General features: G+C 37.8%; 1 protein-coding gene across 5 annotated transcripts in view; it reads right to left on the bottom strand.

The window, feature by feature from the left end:
* The window catches only part of GABRB2 (gamma-aminobutyric acid type A receptor subunit beta2), a 251,373-nt gene extending 229,346 nt beyond the window's left edge, over positions 1–22,027 (bottom strand). Inside the window, exons 1-4 of one of the 5 annotated variants that reach the window (XM_049109174.1) lie at positions 21,865–22,027; positions 19,434–19,666; positions 19,186–19,277; positions 18,122–18,189 (exon numbers count right to left, since the gene is read on the bottom strand). In XM_049109174.1, coding sequence (XP_048965131.1) covers positions 18,122–18,189; positions 19,186–19,277; positions 19,434–19,510 — 237 coding nt within the window. In that variant the 5' untranslated portion in view covers positions 19,511–19,666; positions 21,865–22,027. Of the gene's footprint in view, positions 1–18,121; positions 18,190–19,185; positions 19,278–19,433; positions 19,667–20,368; positions 20,570–20,746; positions 20,866–21,401; positions 21,649–21,864 lie in introns of those variants that run through there. The other 4 variants (XM_049109173.1, XM_049109175.1, XM_049109172.1 and 1 more) reach the window with 4 other exon arrangements.
* Between the last annotated feature and the right edge of the window lie 553 nt (positions 22,028–22,580).

Raw genomic sequence — 22,580 nt, 5'->3', positions numbered from 1 at the left:
GATTATTTCTCAGTGGAGAGAAACTGGTAAGGACTATGAGTAGAAAAGATTTTCTTGATTCTAATTCTTATATTAATATATTAATCTTCTAAGAAGCATCCATACATTTTTAGGTCATACAAATTCTCAGTTACTTCTAGAGCAAACCTGAACATAAGTTACTATCATTCTGTTTTTAAAACTGTCTATGATTGGGACGCCTGGGTGGCTCAGCTGTTGAGCATCTGCCTTCCGCTCAGGGTATGATCCCGCAGTTCTAGGATTGAGTCTCACATCAGGCTCCCTGTGAGGAGTCTGCTTCTCCCTCTGCCTAAGTCTCTGCCTTTTCTCTGTGTCTCCCATGAATAAATAAATAAAATCTTTTAAAAAAATAAAACTATCTATGATATTAAGGAGCAAATCAAAAAATAGTAAGTGACAGAGAGCCTCATGTTATTTTTTTATAAAAATCTCAATTTTAATATTAAATATGTCTTCTCTTTTATGCTTTCTATAATCTTAATTAACAGAGATGTACTTCTCCATGAAACTACACTTTAAATACATTCTTATTTAATTTGAACCATCTCCAACTCAAGCAAAATCCAAGCAAATATGTAAGCAAAAACAATGGTATGCAATTTCACATGCTTCCTCTTCCTGGTTTATATATCCAGAGTACTTTATTTTTATTCCATACTTATTGTCCTAAAACACAAGTCAGAGACTTTTCTTCTGTAATGACCGCAGAGTAAATATTTTGGACTTTGTAGACCATGTGGTTTCTGTTGTAATTATTCTATTCTGCCTCTAAAGTGCAAAAGTAGATATGGATAATAAGCTTGAATGTGTTCCAATAAAAGTTTACTTACAAGGGAAAGGATGGAAACTGAGTGAGGAAAAATTAGAGAAAAACACAAATCATGAGAGACTCCAAACTCTGGAAAACAAACAAAGGTTGTAGAAGGGGATAAGGACGAGGGGATGGGGTAACTGGGTGATGGGCAGTAAGGAGGCCACTTGAGGATGAGCACTGGGTGTTATGAGCATTGTATGTTAGCAAATCAAACATAAATAAAATATTTTTAAAAGTTTACTTATAAAAATAAGCAAATATTGGCAACATTTGGTTGACCTTTGCTCTAAAATATAAATAATCTTTTAGACAACACTAGCTGAAAAAAGATGAGCATGATTATCAAAAGCACATCTGACTAAAATACAGTTTAAAAAATAAAACATCCTACAATATATCTTTGAAAATAAATGTTATGATTATCTTTTAGAAAGGAGAATAAATCTATAGATGACTAAGAATCAAATTCCCTTTTTAAAAAAATCCCCTTTCAATTGTGCTAGTATTCTATTTACGATAGTACTGGAATTGTATTTTTATGAAAATAAATAGAACCAAAACATAGTTGTCAAGAAAATTCAAGCCTTTCTTGATATATCAGTCAGAAGTCTAAATTCATTGATATGTAGCACATCAATACTTTAATTTTAAAAACATTCATCTAGTATAGACATTTTCCAAGTAAAAATGTATATTTAAACCCATGCAAAACAGCATGGAATTCCACTCTCAGTTTGCCTATATTTAATCATAAACACATTTTCCTGTCTGAGGAAATATAGTCTTTTCAAACTGATGCATGTGCCATTATTATTTCATATTATATCCCCATCTACTAATGCATCTAATTTAAATTAACCAGCATTAAATAATTCATCCTGACGGTGGTAACTTTTTGTTTAAACAGAAAAAATGTACACTCAATTTTATCAATGTATGTGTGTGTGATGGCCAAAAACTATATGCTACGGACAATGCTGGACTAGTTTATAGAAAGCCTTTTCTCCTATATCTGAGCTTTTGCTTTTCCTTAAGGGCATTACTGACTTAACCAATACAAAAGTTACAATTCAACTAACGAGTCACTAAAATCTCTTAAGATGTATATGGTATGCTATGCTTTCCCTAAAGTTTTGTAACATATACTGGGATGTTTTCTAGGAATCTTAAACTTCATGCACAACTAAACCATATTTAGCTGAAGGATTCAACATGAAAACTAAAACTGCTCAGTAAACTATTCAGTAAATACACTGACTTGGTCAAATCACTTATGAATTTATATGACCATAATGGGAGAGCCTTTACAGTTCTCAATCTTTGGTCATCAAGTCTGTGAATTAAAGGTCATGATCAGGTTTAGTAATAAATCCAGACAAGTCTTCACTCTGAAACTGGTATTTGTGGTAATATTCACACACTCTGTCAATTACATTGCTTTGTTCTTTGGTTGTAATTGTTCTGGATATAAAATATACTCTCTTCAACTATTTGTAATTAAATTATCCATACTTCAAGTAATGGTTGCCAGAGTTTAAATGTAGCACGTGATGATGATTTGGCTCACTACATCAAAAAAAAAAAAAAAAGCTTTTTTATTTTCACAAATTTCATAATGTGCAAGATAAAAATGGGATATATTAAGCAGAGACTTCTGCTTTAAATCTAAATTTTATTCAATAAGGTTAAAGGAATAGAAGGAATCTTTAAGACTATGCCTCTAGTGGTAATTCATCTTGGTTTTATGGGGCCAAGTAAGTGGCTTCTATGTTGGAGGTTGAAATTGAAATAAGATAGCCATTTTAAATGTTTAAGTTGGTTAGGAATAATAAGCTGCAAAAAAGTGATATATATATATATATATATATATATATATATATATATATATATAGAACAGGCTAGTGACACCTAATGTACCTTATGCATAAATTGAAATGGAAATAGTACTCTGAGTTGTAAAGATAAAAAACACCTTCTCATATGATTATATGGCATTTATTCTTTTGACCAAGAATCAAAAATAATCATTGGATATAAAAATCCTATTCACAATAACCATAAAAACTGTAAAGTATTGAATAGTTAATTTACCAAGAATTATGTAAGGCCTAAATACATTTAACAAGAAATGTGAAAGACTTACAGGTAGAAAACTATAAAATTTTACTGAAGGACATAATAGAATATGTATAAATGGTAAGACATTGTATGTTTTTCAATAGAAAGAACCAATATTGTTGAGAAGTAAATTTTCTTTCAAATTTCAAAGCAATTACAACCAGAATACTGGTAGCATTTTTTTAACTTGCCAAAATATTGTACGAAAGTACAACTATCTAAGTATTTAAGTATAAATAAATAGAAACATAATGAGGGGAGATTTGCCTTGATATTTAAGGTCAGAATAATTAAAACCACATGACGCTGGCACAAAAATGGAGAGAAAAATATTAATGAGGCAAATTGCAGAGTAAAAACATAGACCTAAGGACACATGAGATTTCTTATACGAGGAAAAGATTATTTCATTAAATTTTACTGTCACAATTATGTCTCTATCTACCTATCTAACCTATGGATAGTTCCATTTCAGAACTTACTCAAAAACACATTGCAAATGAAGTCAATATTTACACAAAATATTGAAGTGAAAAAATCACACAAAATACTGAGAGATCATTTGAACATTCCTTTCAAACCTTGGGGTAGACAAGACTTTTCAAAGTCTGAAAAGCAAGATCAAAAACCATAACATATTTTAGTAAAAACGAATAGAAATTTTCTAGATACTAAAATGTATTATTCACAAAGTTATTTCATAAGGAAATATGTTTATAATGTATAATAAAGTGTTAATATCCTTAATATATAAGGAGTTCCAACAAATAAATATAAAAAAAATGAATTCTCCAATAGAAAAATATATCAATAAATGACAGGAAAAGCCAATTCAGAGAGAAGAAATACAAATGCCCTATAAACAAAAGCAGTATTTGAGATAGTTATTTTGCAATAAAAAATTCAATCAATCTAGGAAATTACCGATTTCACCTTTTAGGTTGGCAAAGATAGGAAGAATGAACATACTGAGGGAGATACCTAGGAATAGTCTAAGTATGTGCACATGGAACTTTCACACACTGGTGGTAAGAGCATAAATTAGAACCTAAAGGAAGCACAGTTTTCTAATTGTATTAATACCCAAAGTCTACAAGAATTTACCAGAGGAGATAATTTTACAATTGCATCAAATATGACCACACGTGACTGTTTAATATAGTTTCATTCATGATAGTATAAGTCCCCCAAATAATTATAATGTCTATCAACAGGACTGATTTAATAAAATCAATGAAATTCCGCAACCTTTGGGTACTATGTTATAGAAAAATTTTAGATGTCATCAAAAGATGTTCACAAAATATTAAGAGCAGAAATCATAAAACATGATGTCTGATACTACCTGATTCTATTTCATGTACATCTCAAGAAGTCTGGAGGTTTAGTGATCACTTCCCTAACAGTATTTATATTTAGGTGATGACATTAACTGGCATCTTCACTTTTAATTATAGTTTATTAATTTTTTCTGTCCATAATGGACAGAAACAAGTAATAAAAACAATTAAGGTTTAATAATGGGAAATTTTTTAAATGGGAGAATATTAAGAAAATTATATAACATAAATTTACCCACTTTACAAAATGAACCTAACAAACAGCTGGAAGTTACCTTATATCTTTCATTTAATTTCCTTAATTTCCAAGTACAGAAACTCTGAACAAGAATTTTGTAGGAAGTTTTATCATCAGTGACAAATTCAGGACAAATCCAGAACTTCCCAGTCCCTGATTTTGATATAAGTACTGAGTTTTTCACAAAAAATAAAATAGAAATAATCTCTTAAAAAATGTAACAGCATACTTTAGCCCAAGGATTGCTTGTTTTCAAAAGAAATCTAGAACATAATAATTATATATATAATTATATATGCATATAATTATATATATATATACTCGTGTATATATGTACCCTAATTTTATTCTTAATTTTTATCAACCCAGGTGTATATTTGACAAAGTAGAAAAAAATTAAAAATATTTTGTTGAAGCCACATGTTTTTCTCAACTTTGAAGAACACAAATATATTCAAACTGAAGTCTTTTAGATTGACCTTGAAATACATCACAATTGTTATTTCACACAAATGCTAATCATCATTTTGCTGAATATTCTGAGATGCTCAGATACTGAGGTAGATACCACCTCATTAAAATAAAAGAAAGATATCAAGGGCAGATATTTTCTTGGTTCTAAAAGTCATAAAATTTAATCAAAATCTGATTTTGTTCTTAATTCTCAAAATTACCATATCTTTTTTTTTTCAGAGAAGATTTTTGTTTCAAGAAAGCAAGAATTGAATTCATTCCCTGGTGATGAAAGATGTCTATCCAAGAAAAAAGTAAACCATAATCTTCAATTTACCCACAAACTCTAATGATGCTGACACAGTGAAAATTACTAATTTTAATTGATCTCTCAATTAATTAGACTGACTTTTTTGTGTATTACAGATTTTATTCCCTATGTTCTATTTTTTTTTATTTTATGATTTTATTTATTTATGAGAGACACAGAGAGAGAGGCAAAGACATAGGCAGAGGGAGAAGCAGGCTCCCTACAGGATCATGCCCGGAGCTGAAGGTAGATGCTAAACCACTGAACCACCGAGGCATCCTTATTTATTTTATTTGTTTAGGTTTCCCAAAAATCATATAAGAATCTGGAATGTGAACTATTAACAACCATCTTGAGAGATTGTGATGGAAGCAGGTCTGTTCAATTTTTTCAATTTCCTTTTCCTTTAAATTTAAAGGAAACATGAAATAAATGGGCTAGGGGACAAATCAGGCTCAAATTCCAGTTCCAGCATTTTCCAGCTATAACATAAGGAGGGCTATCATTCTAATAGCTTCTAACTCACAAAAGTCTTCTAACCCACAGTTGTTTATCCATCTGTAAAATATGATAATGCTTATTTCATAAAATTTTTGAGAATTAAATGTGAAAACATTTAAAAATTAAGGTTTCTCAAAAAATGGTAGTGACTTTCAGTAGTGTCATTAATCAAAATAAATATATCCCAGTTACATATCAAAGGTATACTGCAATTTTTCAACTCCTGTTTTTCCTTGACCTTTTTTAATTCAAACATTTATTAACTATCAAATGCTTAAAAGAACAGAGAATCCACATGCACTTTAATACTGTTGATTTCATATCATGTAAATTATAAAAGACAGTCCCTAATTATGTATACATTCTTACATGGTAACTCTTGGTTGCATACTTTACATATATAAATATTCATTTATAATAAACAAGACCCAACTACTATATAAGAAAGGCCTTCTGCTATTTCTCAACTATTGAAAACACATTACACGCTCCCCAAGAACAGGAACACATATGCCTATCCCTCTTTTCCTCTTCCTCTCTGGGTATCTCTATCTTTTTCTTTTTCTCTTTAAAGCTCAAAGATTTAAGTAGCATATGATTGTTCCTACCATGATTACATTAGGCACTACAACAATAACAACAAAATAGGAAACCCAAAGCTCCAGGATTGTGGCTATTTTTTAAAAATAAGAGCATACACAATTAAGGTATTTTGTCTAAAACTAGGACATATCTATAGCATTGCCACTTTGACTCAAGTAACCTAAGTAAAGAAAGTTCCATTAAAAACAAATTTCCACCTAAGTGGTGGTGATGATGATAGAATCAGTTTGGTAAACTAAGATAAAGCCATTTTAAAATGTGGCTCTCAAAGCTGGTTCATTAAATAGAAAGAATTTTCTGGACTGTTATAAAATGTGCAATTAAGATGTGAAAATGAGAGTTGATCTTTCTGAGTAAACAGAAAATAATATATTTGTCAGAAAATACTACTTTGTAGTGTTAAAAACAAAAGCAATTGGTGAATGATTTTATTCAGATTTCTTACAGAACAGAACTTGGCCTTCAACACCTAATGTGTAAAATAAAGCATCCTAAAAATCTGAAGGAAATAAGGAAAGCTGTGTTTCTCATATGCTCTGTAATTCTACTGATCTTTCACCTGTAAATTTGGCAAGTACTTAAAATATTATGACTTGTAGAATAACAAAGGTATCATCTCTAATGAATTCACTTAGAAGAATGGTTTGCCACACGGACATGCTAATGTGATTCAAGTAAACACTTAAAAGCATTCTTTCAACACAGAAGCCAGATGCAAATTTACACAGCCTAGCAGATCAGCTCCACCAGTGTCAAAAGAGAGTGTTGGCTTAACAGTGCTTGAAAGAGCAATGGTTTACATAACTGATTGATGGGAGAGTTCTTCAAGAGATCTTCAGTCTATTAACTCAAACACTCATTTGGAAAAAGAAATTTAAATGTGTATTTACAAAATAAGTCTTGAAGTTTCTCTGTTGGTCAAGGAAAGCAAACAGAAAAAGTACTTAAATTTCATTTTTTGGATCACTGTTATCTTTACAAAATGGTGATTGGAGTTTACAACCCAATAATTGGCACCTACTCCCTTGTATTTGAAATTCTTGACATCCCCGCTAACTTTATGATATTCCTTAAGATGGCCTATAAATCATTTCTTTAAAGATTAATGTTAAAAATATTTCTTGAGAAATCTACAGTTGATGAATTGTTAACACCCCCACAAAACCGGACAATTTATAAAGATTGTCTTTGCAGAATTGTTTAAAAGCTAGCTGTGTGACTATACAGTCCTTTGTAAAATCCAGTTAACTTATGTAGTCCTAAGAAGCAGGAAGATTCCATACTTATTTTAAAACAAATGCTCCATCCTGGAAGGGACGAACAGCACACTCTCTAAAATATCACTTACTAGATGTTAAAGCTATAGAAATTGGAAGCTAGGACTAAATGGGACTGTTTCCACAGAAAACAGTCACTTTTAAATTATCTATATTACAAGCCATACTATCTAATATTTCCCCTTAGCAGAATAATAATGCAGAATAAAACAGCCTTTAATTCCCATTATTATTCACTATTTCTCAGTTTTCATAGAAAATGAAAAACCAAAGCAGTGTTAAGATGAGCATGAGAAAAAAAAAAAAAAAAAAGATGAGCATGAGATAAAAATATAACTTAGTACGTATTTTATCAAACTCTCTAAATCTCTATTTTGAAGGGTGTCAGGGTGGCTCAGTGGGTTAAGTGTCTGACTCTTGTTTTTGGCTCAGGTCATGATCTCTAGGTGGTGGGATCAAGCCCCACTTCAGGCTCTCCATGCACAGCATGGAGTCCTCTTGACATTCTTTCCCCTTTCCTTTTCCCTTTCCCTCTGCTTCTCCCTCTGCTTGTGCTCTCTCTCACTCTTTCTCATAAATAAATAAATAAATAAATAAATAAATAAATAAATAAATAAAATCTTAAAAATAAATGTATTTCAAGTATGTTTGATAGTGTACATTATATATTAGTGCATAGATAAATAAATACACATTTACTGAGCAAGTCAAGTAGACAGATTAAATTCTCACGATGCAGCCATCATTTCTATCTAAAAAGTAAAATAAAATAGCTGAGTGAAAGACGGCTTTTAAAAACTAATTTATAAAACTTCATGGAAGAGTCTGTAGATAAACATTTTAGAAAATGTTTTTGATCCAATGGTGTTGTACCAATTAGGCACTGAATTATTGATCTGTAGAGGAGCAATCTCAAGATGCTTAATCATTGAGGCCTCAAGTTGAAGCAGATATTTCCAGAATTATAATTAGGCAGCCATAAATAATTTATAGGAAGCTATTCAATATACAAATGTGCAATACTACTATTACTAACCAATTAAATAGCTACCTTTCTAAACAAGGAATAGCCAAATTATATAATCCTGAAATGCAGAGTAAAATATCAGTATTTCTGATTTTTTTCAGACATCTTAAAACTAAATAATTGATATAGCTATTACTAATTTATTCATCGTAACAACACTGTGCTAAGGTGCTCATCTCTCCTCCATTTCATACTCTTTGTTTCAGCTTTTGTTTTTTCTAAATATTTTCATCCTTTGTGTCAATAAAACTAGTGTGGGGGCTCCAAAAGACATTTATAAAAATAAAAATCAGAGCTGGAAAACATTTTTCAACTTTCTCATACTTCCTTTAGGGTCTCCTGCCTTCTTCACTCTTTGTGAAGCTGCTTCAGATTTTCTCATCATGTCACAGCATTACCCAAGAATTTCCAAGGTCTCCTCTGCATGGCGGGCAGGTCCTATGCAATTAAGCTTCACACATAGCTATTGTCCATGCATCTCTGATCTTCCTCTGTGGCTTACTTTTCTATCATTTTTCTAAGATATATGTAGATTCACCTCTAAAACTTCATTAATTGTTGCTATTGTGTTAGGAGAGAAGTTATTTTATCTTCAATTGCCAATTACTTCTAAGTTAAGACCTCTTGGCAAGTAAGTAGGCGGTAAGTGCCAAATTATAGAGCAAGGAAAAATGAGACTTGGCAATAAAAATGCCGATAGAATGTTAACAAAATCAGCACCAGCAAGAGCCAATGAGCTAAAAACATTCCTATATTTTTCCATATAAATAGGGACAGGATAATATAAACCCATTTCTTTCCTTGTTAAGTAATATATGTATTTTGTAAATAAAATGCATAACTGTGAGCCAACATATAAACCTTGTGTTTGTGTCTTTTAAAAACTCATAACCATCCTTCCTCTTATTCCTCTTTTAACTGTTTCTAAGTTTTTTTGTCATCTGATAAATGTAAATTGATTTTGAAAAACTGAGTAATATCGGGCAGCCACAGTGGTGCAGCGGTTTAGCGCTGCCTGCAGCCTGGGGTGTGATCCTGGAGACCCGGGATGGAGTCCATGCCAGGCTTCCTGTATGGGGCCTGCTTCTCTCTCTGCCTCTCTCTCTCTCTCCCTCTCTCTGTGTCTCTATGAATAAAGTCTTTAAAAAAAAAAGAAAAAAGAAAAACTGAGTAATATCAGAATAGAAACAGTAAAGAGTAGCTGTGTAAATATGAGTCAAGCTGATTTATGAATTTTTTTAAATTTCCATTTATATGTTATTTAAATGCAGTTCTCTATTTTGTATATTATTGTTAATTTGTTAATGGTGCAAAAGTAAAAATAAATGTTTATTTTCAAATAATTGATAGCTAGAATTATGATTAATAATCTATAAAATGTATATTAAAACTGTTCTTTGAAAAAATACAGAGTGAATAAAAAATAAAATGTCATTATATTCATGTATATGTTTGTAAGATTGTGGAAAAATACACATCAATTCACACTGGTGATAGTAGAGATGTGTACTTTTTTTTTAATGAAAGCATACGTCTGTAAAAATAGTGTATTAAGTGAAAATGTAGACTAAAATTTTCTCTACAAAATAAGTATAATGTATAAAATATGAATAAACAAATAGATGAGAACTAGAAGGTAATACGGATCAATTAAAATACAGGTTTAATGAAGTGATGAGGATGTATACAATCTTTGCTTTTGATGTTTGCTGGTATTTTAAGATTGGTTTTGACACAATGTACCACCAAACATACATGCAAATGGTAATTAAGCAACAGATCAATGAGAAAAATCTCAATGACAAATCTCTTCTTTTTTCTAGTTGCTTGGTTGGAAACAATACCACAACATCCACAACACCATTCTTTACACCAATGTTTCTCAATTGGGGACAATCTCCTTACACCACATGGTACATTTAACATTTTCTGGAGACATTTTTGGTTTTCACAACACCAGGAGTACTTCTGGTGGTTAGAAGGCAGAGGCAAGGTTGCTGTTAAATACCTCACAATATATATGATAGCTCCCCTACAACAAAGAAGTTTCTGGTCTGAAGTGAAAATAATGCTGAGGGTAAGGAAATCTTGTTATAGAATGATCACAAAATAAATCAGTGCCATTTCCCAAAATTAACATACACACATATCCCTCCCATATAACTAGGGAAAACACTTTGTCTGACTTACATTCTTAAAAAAATTCCCACAACCATTTCAGAATTCCAGTGGGGGTAGAGAGAGGTGCACTGAAGTACACATGATGAGCTAAAATATGAAACTTGAGACATTTCCTTAGCCTGCTTTCTCTTGCAGAGTAATCATATATCTTTAATCGTAATCATATCTTTATTTCATGCCATAGTTAAGCAAGAACATTGTTCAAGGTACCCATGAAGTAACAGCAAAAAATTTGTCTTAGACAAACCCAAGAAAAAAATAGGTTTATAAGCTGTAATATCAAGTGGCATAGATGTTTAAAGATAGGTAAGTCTTCTAGAGATGCACTCTTTATAATGAGTCTCATTTATACTACATGGGATGGAGGAAAGAAAGATCTGGGAAAAAAAAAAGGAAAAAAATCAACCACCTTTAAGAGAATTATTTGCAGGAGAAATTTATCAGAAATTGGAAAATGTGTTTTCGGTGGAAAAAAAGTTCAATTGAAAATGAAGTCTTTATAATAAAAAAAAATTAAGGGAAAGGGTGTGGTCTTTTGTACATAATGTTCACTCACAGCCATAACCACTGAGTTTATGGTTCTTAAACATATACCAGCCACTATGTCCTGGCAATTACTGGCCTTAATGGTTATCTGATTCTTTTGGAGCAACAAGAAAATTATTAGACAAGTTAAAAAAAAGCACCCATTCATAATGAAAGAAATTATGACACAAGAGATATCCTGGATTCTTCAAGATCTTATGAAAGTCTTCCTTTATTGCATAGTTTAAATTATGCTCAATAGATGTAATTTAGTGTATAAGTATCTCAAGGATGGGGACCATTTCTTATATTTAATATACATTGGCTAAAGTACCTACTTGGAATCACTTTAATAAAATTAAGAATTTTTTAAGGTTGGAGAGAGTGAGGATTAGTTTATCTGATCTCTCCACTGTTTAAAAAAATAATAAAAACAAACACAACAAAATAGGGTCCTCAAGGAATGAAAATTTTTTTTTTTTTTTTTTTAAATGAGGCCTTGCTACATGTAAAACTGCAGTATAATCATATGGCTAAAATTAAGGGATGTGAAATCAGTCATCTGCTAGCTGTGTGACCTTGAACAAGTCACTCAACCTCCCTGGGCCTCAGGTTCCTCTTTTGTTAAATAGGTTGATAGAAGCCATCACACTGTTTTTATCAGAAGATTGGATGAGATAGTGTAAATTAACAGGATACTTACATGAGTTAAGAACTCAATAAGAATTAACTGTAATTATTTTATTATATTAGTATTATATTAGTATCATGATGACAATGAAAAATGTTGCTTACTGTACAAGAGAGGGAAAGGGGTAAGAGAGTGGGAAGGAGGGGAAGCAAAAGAAGAAGAGAACATAACAGTTTGCTAAAAGTTGGGTAGGAAGATTTCTAAGCATAATTTACTTAGAGTTAAGTGTGCCTGTGGTCGGTGAGTTTACCCATACCCTTCAACCATGTTTTCTGCTTCCTGGCTATCCTTCTATGTGCCCCAGGCAACCTCATTAACTTACCCATTTTCCACAGAGGCCAATTTTAACCTCTTCTATTCTCAACAGAAAGTGTCTCCCATGTCAGAGAGAATATAGAGGTCTTCAATCAAGCAAGCCTTTCTTTAGCTTCATTTCCTGCCACCTCACTCATCTATTATATTGTATCTGCAACTTACTCCCTTCTAAAGGAAACTTTTCCAAATTATATATCATTCCTTTTAACAATTACACTCTCCCTACTTCACTTTAGATCCAAAATTTTCAAAAGTATAGTTTCCAACTACTAAAGCTCCTGTATGTTTACCAGAGAGCTCTTATTACTACTATACTTGGGAGCTAAGCCTCAGAACTTACTTCAATTGATCATTGTGGCATGTGACACCGCTGACGACTTTCTTCTTCTTTTTTAAGATTTATCTACTTATCTAAAGATGAGACAGAGAGAGAGCACGCTCGAGCGCAGGCGAGAGCATGAGTGGGGGGAGGGGCAGAGGGACAAAGAGATTATCAAACCAACTCTCCACCAAGGGAGGATCCTAAGGCAGCCATAACCCACAACCCTGAAATCATGACCTGAGTTGAAACCAAAAGTCAGAGGCTTAACTGGCTGAGCCATTCAGGCGCCCCACTTTCTTCTTTTTGAAACTCTCTTGTGCCTCAGCTTCCAAAACACTCTTATCTGCAGGTTCTCTTCCTAACTCTTTGTTACTTAGCTACTTATTAATCTTCGTGGACTCCTTTTCAGTCTTCTTCCACTTAAATTACAGTGCTCACCAGATATCCATTTATAGCTGTCTTATAATCTTCCCTTTTTAATTTTACCCATTCATACTGTTATAATTGCTACTTATATCCTGACGATGTCCAAGTTCATCTCTCTAGTCATGACTTCTTATGTAGCTTTAGATCTATATTTTCCAGCCTCCATTAGGAGATTTCATGTTTGTAGAAAAGTCAACATCCCAAACTGAGCTCACTGCCTGTCCATCACCTCACCTCCAACTTGGCTGCTTTTTTTGTGTCCTCCATATCAATAAATGGTACCATCAGAAATTTGGGATTTACCAAGTCCTTTTGCTTCTATCTTGTTAAGTGCCCCAGGTTTATATCTTCTCTTTTATGTCCCTGCCTCAATTCATCAATTCTTCCTTTATTTTTGCAAGGAGTTTCACCTTATCTCCCAACTTTAGGTCTTGTTTAACTCTCCATATTTCAGAAGCATCTTCCTGAAATGTGAATCTATTCATACAATACTCCTATCCTTTCATGGGTCCCTACAGTCTTTGAAACAAAATTTAAATTCTTTAGCAAGCTGCAAAAAAATGGTCTTTATAAGTTGACCACCACCTATGATCTCAATACCAGCTTTTATCATCTTCTTACTCCCACTCCCAATTCCTGCCATTTAAAGCTACTGGCTAATACCTAACCCCGTTTATCTCTCCTGTGTTTTTTTCTCCTATGTGCCAATATTTCTGCTTAGAATATCTATCCATAGTCCTCTAATCCCATCTTCAACTAGTAATTTCTGTGTAATATCTCAGTAGTCTGTATTCCCAATATGGTCTGTGTATTTTCTCCTTCAAAGCATTTCTAATCCTGCATTATGATTCTTTCCACCTTGGTTAAACAGTGAATGCCTTGAATTTGAAGCCTATGATTCCATGTTCTGTTTCTCCACATTTATGGTACAGTGTCTAGTGAAAAATAACAAATTGCTTCTATTGGAACAAATAGGTCACCCAATATTTGTGGCACTAACCAGGAGTCAAACATCCAACCAACTTTTATGTATAGAGCAAAAATCACATGGGGAGATCTACTATAACTGTTTACATGCAGTTTATAAACATAAACTAGGAAGAAAGAATGAATATGTAATTTATACAGCAATTTGAAGGGGGGAAATACCAAATGAACCCATGGGAGGTACAGACCACTAGGTAAACAACTGGCTGCTCACAAATAAAATTTTGGAGAAAAGATAAGATTTGTGCTAAGTATAAGTACAGTAATAGTCTACAGAAGAATTAAGAATAGTGAACACCTAGATATTAAGCCTCATGAGGTCAGGAGGCAAATCAATCTTATTGCTCTGTCTCTAAGGTCTAACAACATGGCAGGATCATAGTAGCTGCTAAATAAGCATTTGTGTTGAATTGAATTTTAAACTGTGCATCTGGTGATGCAAGAAAACATCTGTTTTAAAAAAAGCAGCACTTTTCTTCTTTCGCCACTCCATAAAAAGGTAATTTGTGTGTGTGTTTACTAGAACTATTTCCTCAAAAGTGAAATATTGCTTCACTCTTTGGTTGGCAAATGTGTTGTTTCAAGATGGATAAGAATCTGCTTTAAATGAAGAGAAAGCTATTTCGGTCCATAATTCTCAGAGCCAATTTTGGATCTTAAAATGCACTTTTCATCAAAGAGTCTTAACAAAAAGATTCCTGCCAATGTAACCAAGACATCTAAAAATACTTCATTCTAAAGCCAGGCTTTCTGCTCAGGAGCATTCTAATTGAAATCACATTCTTCCAAAGATCTAGCATTGGGCCAAGAGTCACCTGAGCAAGCTACCATCTTCACCTTCATGAGTAAGAACTCAAAACGGCGTAATATTTAGGAATTCTGTATTTTCCTTACATTTATGCTGGATTTCCAAGTTTTCCTGGAGCTTCTTTGTACTCAACAGAGCTATTATAATAAAGCAAACCAGCAACACATATAACTTTGAGTTGAAAGTCAATTTAACATGTCCCCTCTCATTTCAAACATTAAAAAACCCTGAGACCTGGTAATATAAATTATTGACCCAAGTACAATTATGGCAGCAGCTGGAATGGAAAGAGTCTCTTGTGTGATAGCCTGTTATTCAGTCTTCTACATAAGCTCTGTTAACGGAACATCAATACTTTCACATATATTGTTTTATTAATTCTGATAGTCACCTGAGATAGGTAAAATGGGACTATTCCTTCCCTTTAACAGGTGAAGAAATTGAGCCGCACCTGTCTGTAAATTTCCTTAGGATGACTGAGCAGCAGAAGCAGAACTAGCATTCAAGACTCTTGACTTGGTTCAGATATTTCTATCATTGTAATTTACCAGAAGCGTCAAATTGACAGGGTTCTTCAGTACAAATGAATCATTGACAATCTAAATGGTCTGTTGTTTACCATCCCTCAAGGGAAGATTTGCTATAGTAAAAGAAAGTTACAATTACCAGAGGTTGCATTTCACAAAAGATAATGAGGCAAAAAAATATATATATATGTTAATTAATTTTGAGGTTTAACTTAGATAATCAATCATTCTTTTCAGAATTAAAAATAATCAAAAGATACAAATACTTTCAGACTTGTGTACAGGGGCAATATGCCACGAACATCTTATTTTTTTTACACGCTAGTGATGAAATTTCCCATCTGTTGCTTCAAATCAAATAAGCATATTTAAAAATAACATACATTATTGTTAGCTGAAATAAGTGTTAATTTTTCAACAAGTAAAGAATGTGTCCGGACAAGTCCACATATGTTAGCAGCAGGCTAAGAAAGGAATCTGACATGGGATTTTTAGCACTTGGTTCTAATCATTAATGCTACAGTACTGGCCTATTTACAATCCGACATTTGTTTTTGCACTTTCAACATCCCATGATTTTTCAGCAACAGTAAATAGCTTCAAGAGATGACACCTCGCCTTAGCTGAGTCTATATTTTGACTAGCAGGTCTTGGCATTGTGTCCAGCTCAGATGCCTCTCCAAACTGCTGCATGCAGGTAAAAGGTGAGCAAAACTTAAGAAAACAAAAAACAACAAAAAAAAAACACTACTCTAAACAATTGGGGGATATAATCTATCTAAAGTTCATAGCTGACCTACCACAGCCACTTCTAATCTCATCATTGTCTGTTTGGATTCTAGTTCCTAATTTTTCCATAGAATACCATTTTGTGATGTTGCTATGTAAAAAACAACACAAATAAGTCAAAATGCAAAAGAAAGGAGTCTAATTTAACCACACAGGACACAAAGAACCATACCTGGTCTCTATATCACTTTGTTTCTAGCGATACAATTTAGATTCAAGTGTTTGAGACTTGAGAGGTACCCACATTGGGACATTTTAAAACGGTTATGGTAAAACTCAAAATTTAAACTGATGAAAGACCTCCATAATCCCACAAAAGTAAATATTTGCATAGCTGAGAAATTAACAGGTTTCCAAGGAAGATGCATTCTCTAGACAACAGAGGACTTTCATAATGTGTGGGAAATCTGTGGTTCTGGATCATTCAATATTGTCTCAGTCTGTGTTTGTATCTTATACAACAAAAACGTCGCCAATAATTAAAATAGAAAAGGATACATGGCATTAAAACATGTATGCTGAAACTGTTGAATATTCCCAGGAGTAGTCATGAGCTGTTTTATAATCTTGTGATACCTCAGGATTATCACCTGTCTTTGGAGAGTGTACAGGGATAAGGCTGGTTATTAGAGCCTGCTCTCTATTTGAATTCTGGGAATATGGAAATTTGCATAATGTTGAGAGCATATCCACTACCTAGTACTTTGGCTCTCTTGAGTTAATTAATAAGTGTCCTAACTTTCAAGTCCTGATGTCTGGCTTAGAAGTGTTTTTGAATAAAACTTTACACACCTCACCCTCTTCTTTAAATAGTATATTTCATTTCTAGGAAGAACCATGCCACAACACGATTTGAAATGTACTGTGTGTTTTCAGGATTGAAAGTAACACTTGCATCTTACATTCAAATGTGACCTTTCTAGAGAAACTTTTCCAAAGGAGAAAACTTCAAAAACACAGTAGAAAAACCACTGGAGAAACAAGTGAGCAGCCCAAGTTAATCAGGGGTATCTGGGACACTTCGCATTGTTTTGTATGTCTGCAGTGCCCCAATATGGGCAGCAGGGGGCGCTCCTGCATGAAGCAAACCCCCCACAACTGTCCCTGGGTCGAGAACACAGAGGCTTTTTCTCTTAGCATTTGCCCCAAGTCCAACCAGGTATTCAATGAGTACTGTTGTCCATAAACTGTACAAGCTTAAGACATACGGTGAATAACGTTGCAGAAGTGACTGGCTAGGGCTTATGTGTCTGAGCCTGCCTTTAGGAAACAGTGACCGATTTCTGTTATTTATTTTGGTGGGCAAGCAGACTTATGAGCTGGTGAACAATTGTGGGAGGAGGTGATTGCCATCAGCTGTAAAGAGGCCATCTCTGAAAGCAACAAGTGGACATCAGTATCCCAGGGTCATTTATTCAGCCTCTTTATAACAGTTTAGTTTGTAGGTTATATTCCCCATGAAATATCAAATCAAAACCCTTCCCTCTTTTCCTGATCCAAACTCAGAAAACCCTGGATGAATCTGGTTTCCCACTACACCTCAGGAAAAGTGGCTTCTGCAGGGGATCTTCTGCATGTGGCTGTGTTTTGCACATGAATTATGTGGCATTTTACTTGCTCTGTACCAATTCCCAAGTATCCAAACCAGGTTGGAAAAATTGTGAGGAACCAAAAAAGCAAATGCTTTGAAACCTCCAACACAGTGGGCTCCAAAGCAAAATCCCCAGCCTTCACCCCCCACTTCATATACATACTCATGCATACACCACCCCCACCGACTGGCTCCTTCCTACTTCCTGTCCCCAAATGAAGGTCTGCAGAGACACAACCATAAACCTCAGTACTCACCATATTGACTTCAGAAACCATATCAATGCTGGCGATGTCAATGTTCATTCCCACGGCCACAGGGGGACCTGCGAACCAAGATACCCAGCCACGTGACTTCTCAGAACTTCATTCATTCTCAACAAGAGTTGTAACTGGGCATGGGACATTCTGCCCCAAATCCCTCATATTCTTCACTTCCCTGCTCTTTTTAAAAAAGAGTGCCAGGCACTCCTCTAGGAAATGCTCTATGGAACATGTACACACGTGCCCTCGTAGAAGAGGGATTCCAATTCTATCTACATATGTAGATGTCTCAGTATGAGAACACACACAACTCGCAGAAGCACAATGAACCGGTCTAGCCTGAGGCAATTTTATATATCGCACTAAAACCCCCTCCTCCTCATTCTTTCCCACCCCCCCCCTTCAGTGCGCAGGTTTTAACTCTTTGAGCTTCGTAAGTCTAAAGCAAAATTAAATGGGCATATCAGTGTATCTAAGGCTGCAGCAAGAGGTCCCTAGACCTTCTCCTACTTACCCTCTCTACCTCTTAGTCCTCTCCAACCCCTTCCCTCCCACCTCCCCAAACAGTGGGGCTTCCAGAACTGGATAATATCCAGACATCAGCCACTTTAAACCATTGCCAGAACTCTTCCAAAGTAGGCGGGCACAGGGGATTAATGTCACTTTTCAACCAATTGCCTGCACATTTTGTTCTCGAAAATGTTCACGATGGCCTCCAATAAGCCAGGTTCTCTGGGCACACCATTAACTAAACTTAAGAGGTTTGTATCTCAATGAAGCAAAAACAGTGAAGCAAAGGATTTCAGCAGCGAACCTCACGAACAGCAGTCATCTATGCACCCTAACAGGGTCTCACTGAAAGACCATCTAAGTGCTGAATAGTAGCAAATCGGCATAAGTTTGGATCACTTTCTCAATATGGTAATACAGAGAGAGATACATTCGATATACCACATGCAGCCAACAGTGAGGGGAGGGAAGACACAGCGCACACAAAGCTCAAAAGACAGCTTAGGCTACAGCTGGGCTGTTTCTTATTTCCAAGGCAACCCCATTACCTCCAAAATCTGGTCTCAGACGAATGTCATAGCCTTTCAGGAGTCTATCCACTGTCTCTTTAACCAGCGACATATTACTAGGGTCATTGACACTAAAGAAAGAAAAGACAATAAACAGGCATCAATAAGGCAGCAGGCACAGCGTCTTCAGCATCTATCTGATTCTGACTACAGATCCCTGCTCACAGAGGTATGCAGACAGAGCCCTTCAAAGTGAAATGAAAAAGAGAAATGCTGGGCACACTTACCTCTGCGCACAGACAGCGGCGATTATTAAGGGGAATGACCAAATCCCAAAGTAGCCCTTTTTCCGGACTCTCCACATCCCTTTAGTTTTTGATGGGATTGAGGGTTTCACTGAAGAGAGGAGATCCAACTTAGTCTGCCCAGTGCAGTAATTCTAATGTGAGGCGCATGCGCACGGTGTACCAAAACATCAAAGGGGCAGCGGCGGCTGCCTGGGACCGAGCAGATTTTCTTGCTAAGAAAAAAAAAAAAAAAAAAAAAAAAAAAAAAAATTAAAGGGGAAAAAGGAAAAACATATATATGTATAATATATACATATTTTAATAATAATAAGGAAAGGCACCCCGCGGGGGGACCCAGAGTAAAATCTTTGTTTTCCTTTCGTTAAGACAAAAACAACTAGAGCGTCTGGTAAGTTTTGGTAGTTGCAGGAGGCAGTTTTGCACCTCGAGGGCTGTGGGGTTTTGGGGCGTGTGTGTGTGTTTCCTCTTAAATATGCAAACCCAGATAAGGAATTTAAAAGCTAGCAGGTGTGGAGTGCTAGAGGAAGATGGGTGCCCGGGAGCCCACTTCTGGTATCAGCAAGCCTACGACCAGAGGAGTTTGAACTTTATTTCCTGGCGAACAGCATTCCCTGCGTGGGGCGAGATGTGTGCTAAGGGTGGGGGTTGCGCGGTGGAGGGTGGGGGGAAGGGACGGGGGGTGCAGCAGTCCAAGGCGGAGGGAAGAAAGACACCAATGGGAGAAGCGCTGAGCAATCCGTCGGATTTGGGGCGGGGGGGGGGGGCGGGCAGGGGAGTAGAGAATAAGGAAGAAAATGAAAAATCAAAAAAAAAAAAAAAAGAAAAGAAAAGAAAAGAAAGAAAAAGAAAGGAAGAATCAAATGATGCCTGGTCGGCTCGAGGGGTAAAGGAGCAAGCTGTTCTTCACTACTCACGAGCGATTTCTTTCTCCTCCTCCTCCTCACCCTTTGCCCCCTATTCCCAGAGAAGAAAACCTCGGGGTCTCGGTTTCTTGCCGTGTGACGTGCCCGACCCGCTAGTCCGGATTATTTATAGAAGGAGGAAGGGGGGGCGAGGGAAGCAGAAAGGCGACGCCGACTCTCCAGGTTTCGGTCTGATTCTGCGTTGGGAAATCATGATGGGGGAGGGTGGGGTCTGGATGAGGGGGTGACGGGACTCGGGGGCGTGGGGGGCGCGGGGGCGAGAGGGCGGGAGCGGCGGGGCGGCGCGGGGAGGGCAGGCGGCCGACCCCTCCCTCCCCCGGCCCCCGGCCCCCGGCCCCCGGAGCCCGCCCGCCGCGCGCCCCTCCTCACCTCGCCGGCCCGGCCCGCGCGCGCCGCCCCCGAGCTCTGGCCCCGCGGGGGAGCGCGCGCGGCGGCTGGGGACTCCCGGCCGTGCAGGGGCTGTGTGCGCCCCGGGGAGGAGAAGCCACAGCGGTCCCTCGAAGGCGGCAAAGTGACGGAGGGGCCCGGGGGCGCCTGGGGGCCCGGCGTTCTGCCGCTGTCTCCGCTGCGCCGCGCCCGCGCCCCGCGCCCCGCGCCCCGCTCCCCGCGCCCCGGGGCGGGGGCCGCTCGCAGACCCCAAGGCTGCCTCTTCCCTCCCGCCCGAGGCTTTGCCCGGCTCCCCGCCGCCCCCGGGACCCGGAGGAGCAGCGAGCGAGCCCGGCGGTGGGAGAGGGAGGGAGGTTCTCAGTCCGCCGCCGAAAGGTGTCCTCGGCTCGAGGGAGAGAGCGAGCCGCGCCGCGGCCTGCCTGCAGCTGCTACGGGGCTGGGGGTCGGGGCCGTGGGAGCGAGCCCGGGGCCGGGACGAACGCCTCTCGCGTGCTCCCGAGTTCCCCCGGAACGCCGAGGAGGACGGCGGGGATGTGGGGCAGGTGCGCCCGCTGCCGCTTCCCCCACCCCTCGGTGAAGAACCTGCGTCCCGGACCCGAGCAGTTTTCCGGGACTCCCGCTACAGATCACCGCTCACCGTTAACCGAGCGCCTGCTGCTTGCCAGACGTGCTTTATTGATCAATTCTTGCAACAGTCCTAGGATTTAGCCACCATCTAAATTCCTCCTGTGGGTTTAGAAACTGGCGCACTGAAGCGAGGGAACTTGCCCAAGGTCACCTAAGAGGCTAGGGGCGGAACCCGTACCGGGCTCCAAAGCCCGTGTCGCTAACCACTGCACGACCCAGCCTCGGCCCCCCAGTCCGCGACCTTGCGGGCTGGGCCGCGGGCTCTCGGCTGCAGCTGAGCTCGCCGGACCCGCGGAGTCCCCGGCGGCTGCGGGAGGAGCGGGAGCGCTCGGTCCTAGGTCGGCTCCGCTCGAGTCCGCACGAAGGAGGGGCGCCTGCCGCGGGCAGCAGCGGCCGTGGGCTGGCGGCGCCCCGGTCTCCGCAGCACCCGGGACTCCTGGTCCTGGTCCCCGCCAGGCCCCTGACCCATTTACCTCTTGACAGCTCCCTACCCCCGCCGTCCCCTCGCTGCCTAGGTCAGAGGGTCATTCTGGGGGGCTCGGGGGAACGAGGGTGCAGCGAGAGGGCTTCGAGGCGGGTGTCCGACAGCTCCCCTAGGAGGGAACGGCGAGCAGGAAGGTAGAGCTGTGTGCCTGCGCTGAGGCAGTTGCTGAATCTGAGACAGGTAAAACAGCGCCACAATCTATGCAGTTCTACCGCTTGGCTTTCTACGGGTTCCAGGCACCTAGAAGTCCGTTGCGAGAGACAGAAAGACGGACAAACGGGGTTGGGGGGGGGGGGGGGAGCAGAGAAGAGGGGGATGAAATGTGTAGCTCTCCCATCTGTAATTATTCGGGTTGAGAATCACAAGGACAAAATATAGACCTATGGCAGAGGACAATTGCCAGTTTTCCTCTCTTTTTATACTTCTATACAATGGGAATCTTTTACACAAACTAATATATTGAAGGGAAAACGAAGTTTAGATGACTAGGATTATATACAGAGGGTTCCTAAATCAGTTTGAACCCCAGGTAACTAACTGGTGAAAACCTAAGAAACTTCATTTTCCTTGAAAACACCCCAGAACAGGATTTTCCTTCTGACCATTAGTTATCCATGTTGCACTTGATGCGCTGCTAGCCTCTCCAACTTATTAGACTCCCTTCAGTTTGGATTGAAAGAAAAAAAAAAATCAGTAAACAGAACA

The sequence above is a fragment of the Canis lupus genome, chromosome 4 (genome assembly GCF_003254725.2).
Source record: "Canis lupus dingo isolate Sandy chromosome 4, ASM325472v2, whole genome shotgun sequence".
Taxonomy (NCBI): domain Eukaryota; kingdom Metazoa; phylum Chordata; class Mammalia; order Carnivora; family Canidae; genus Canis; species Canis lupus.
This window is presented reverse-complemented; position numbering and strand designations above follow the sequence as displayed.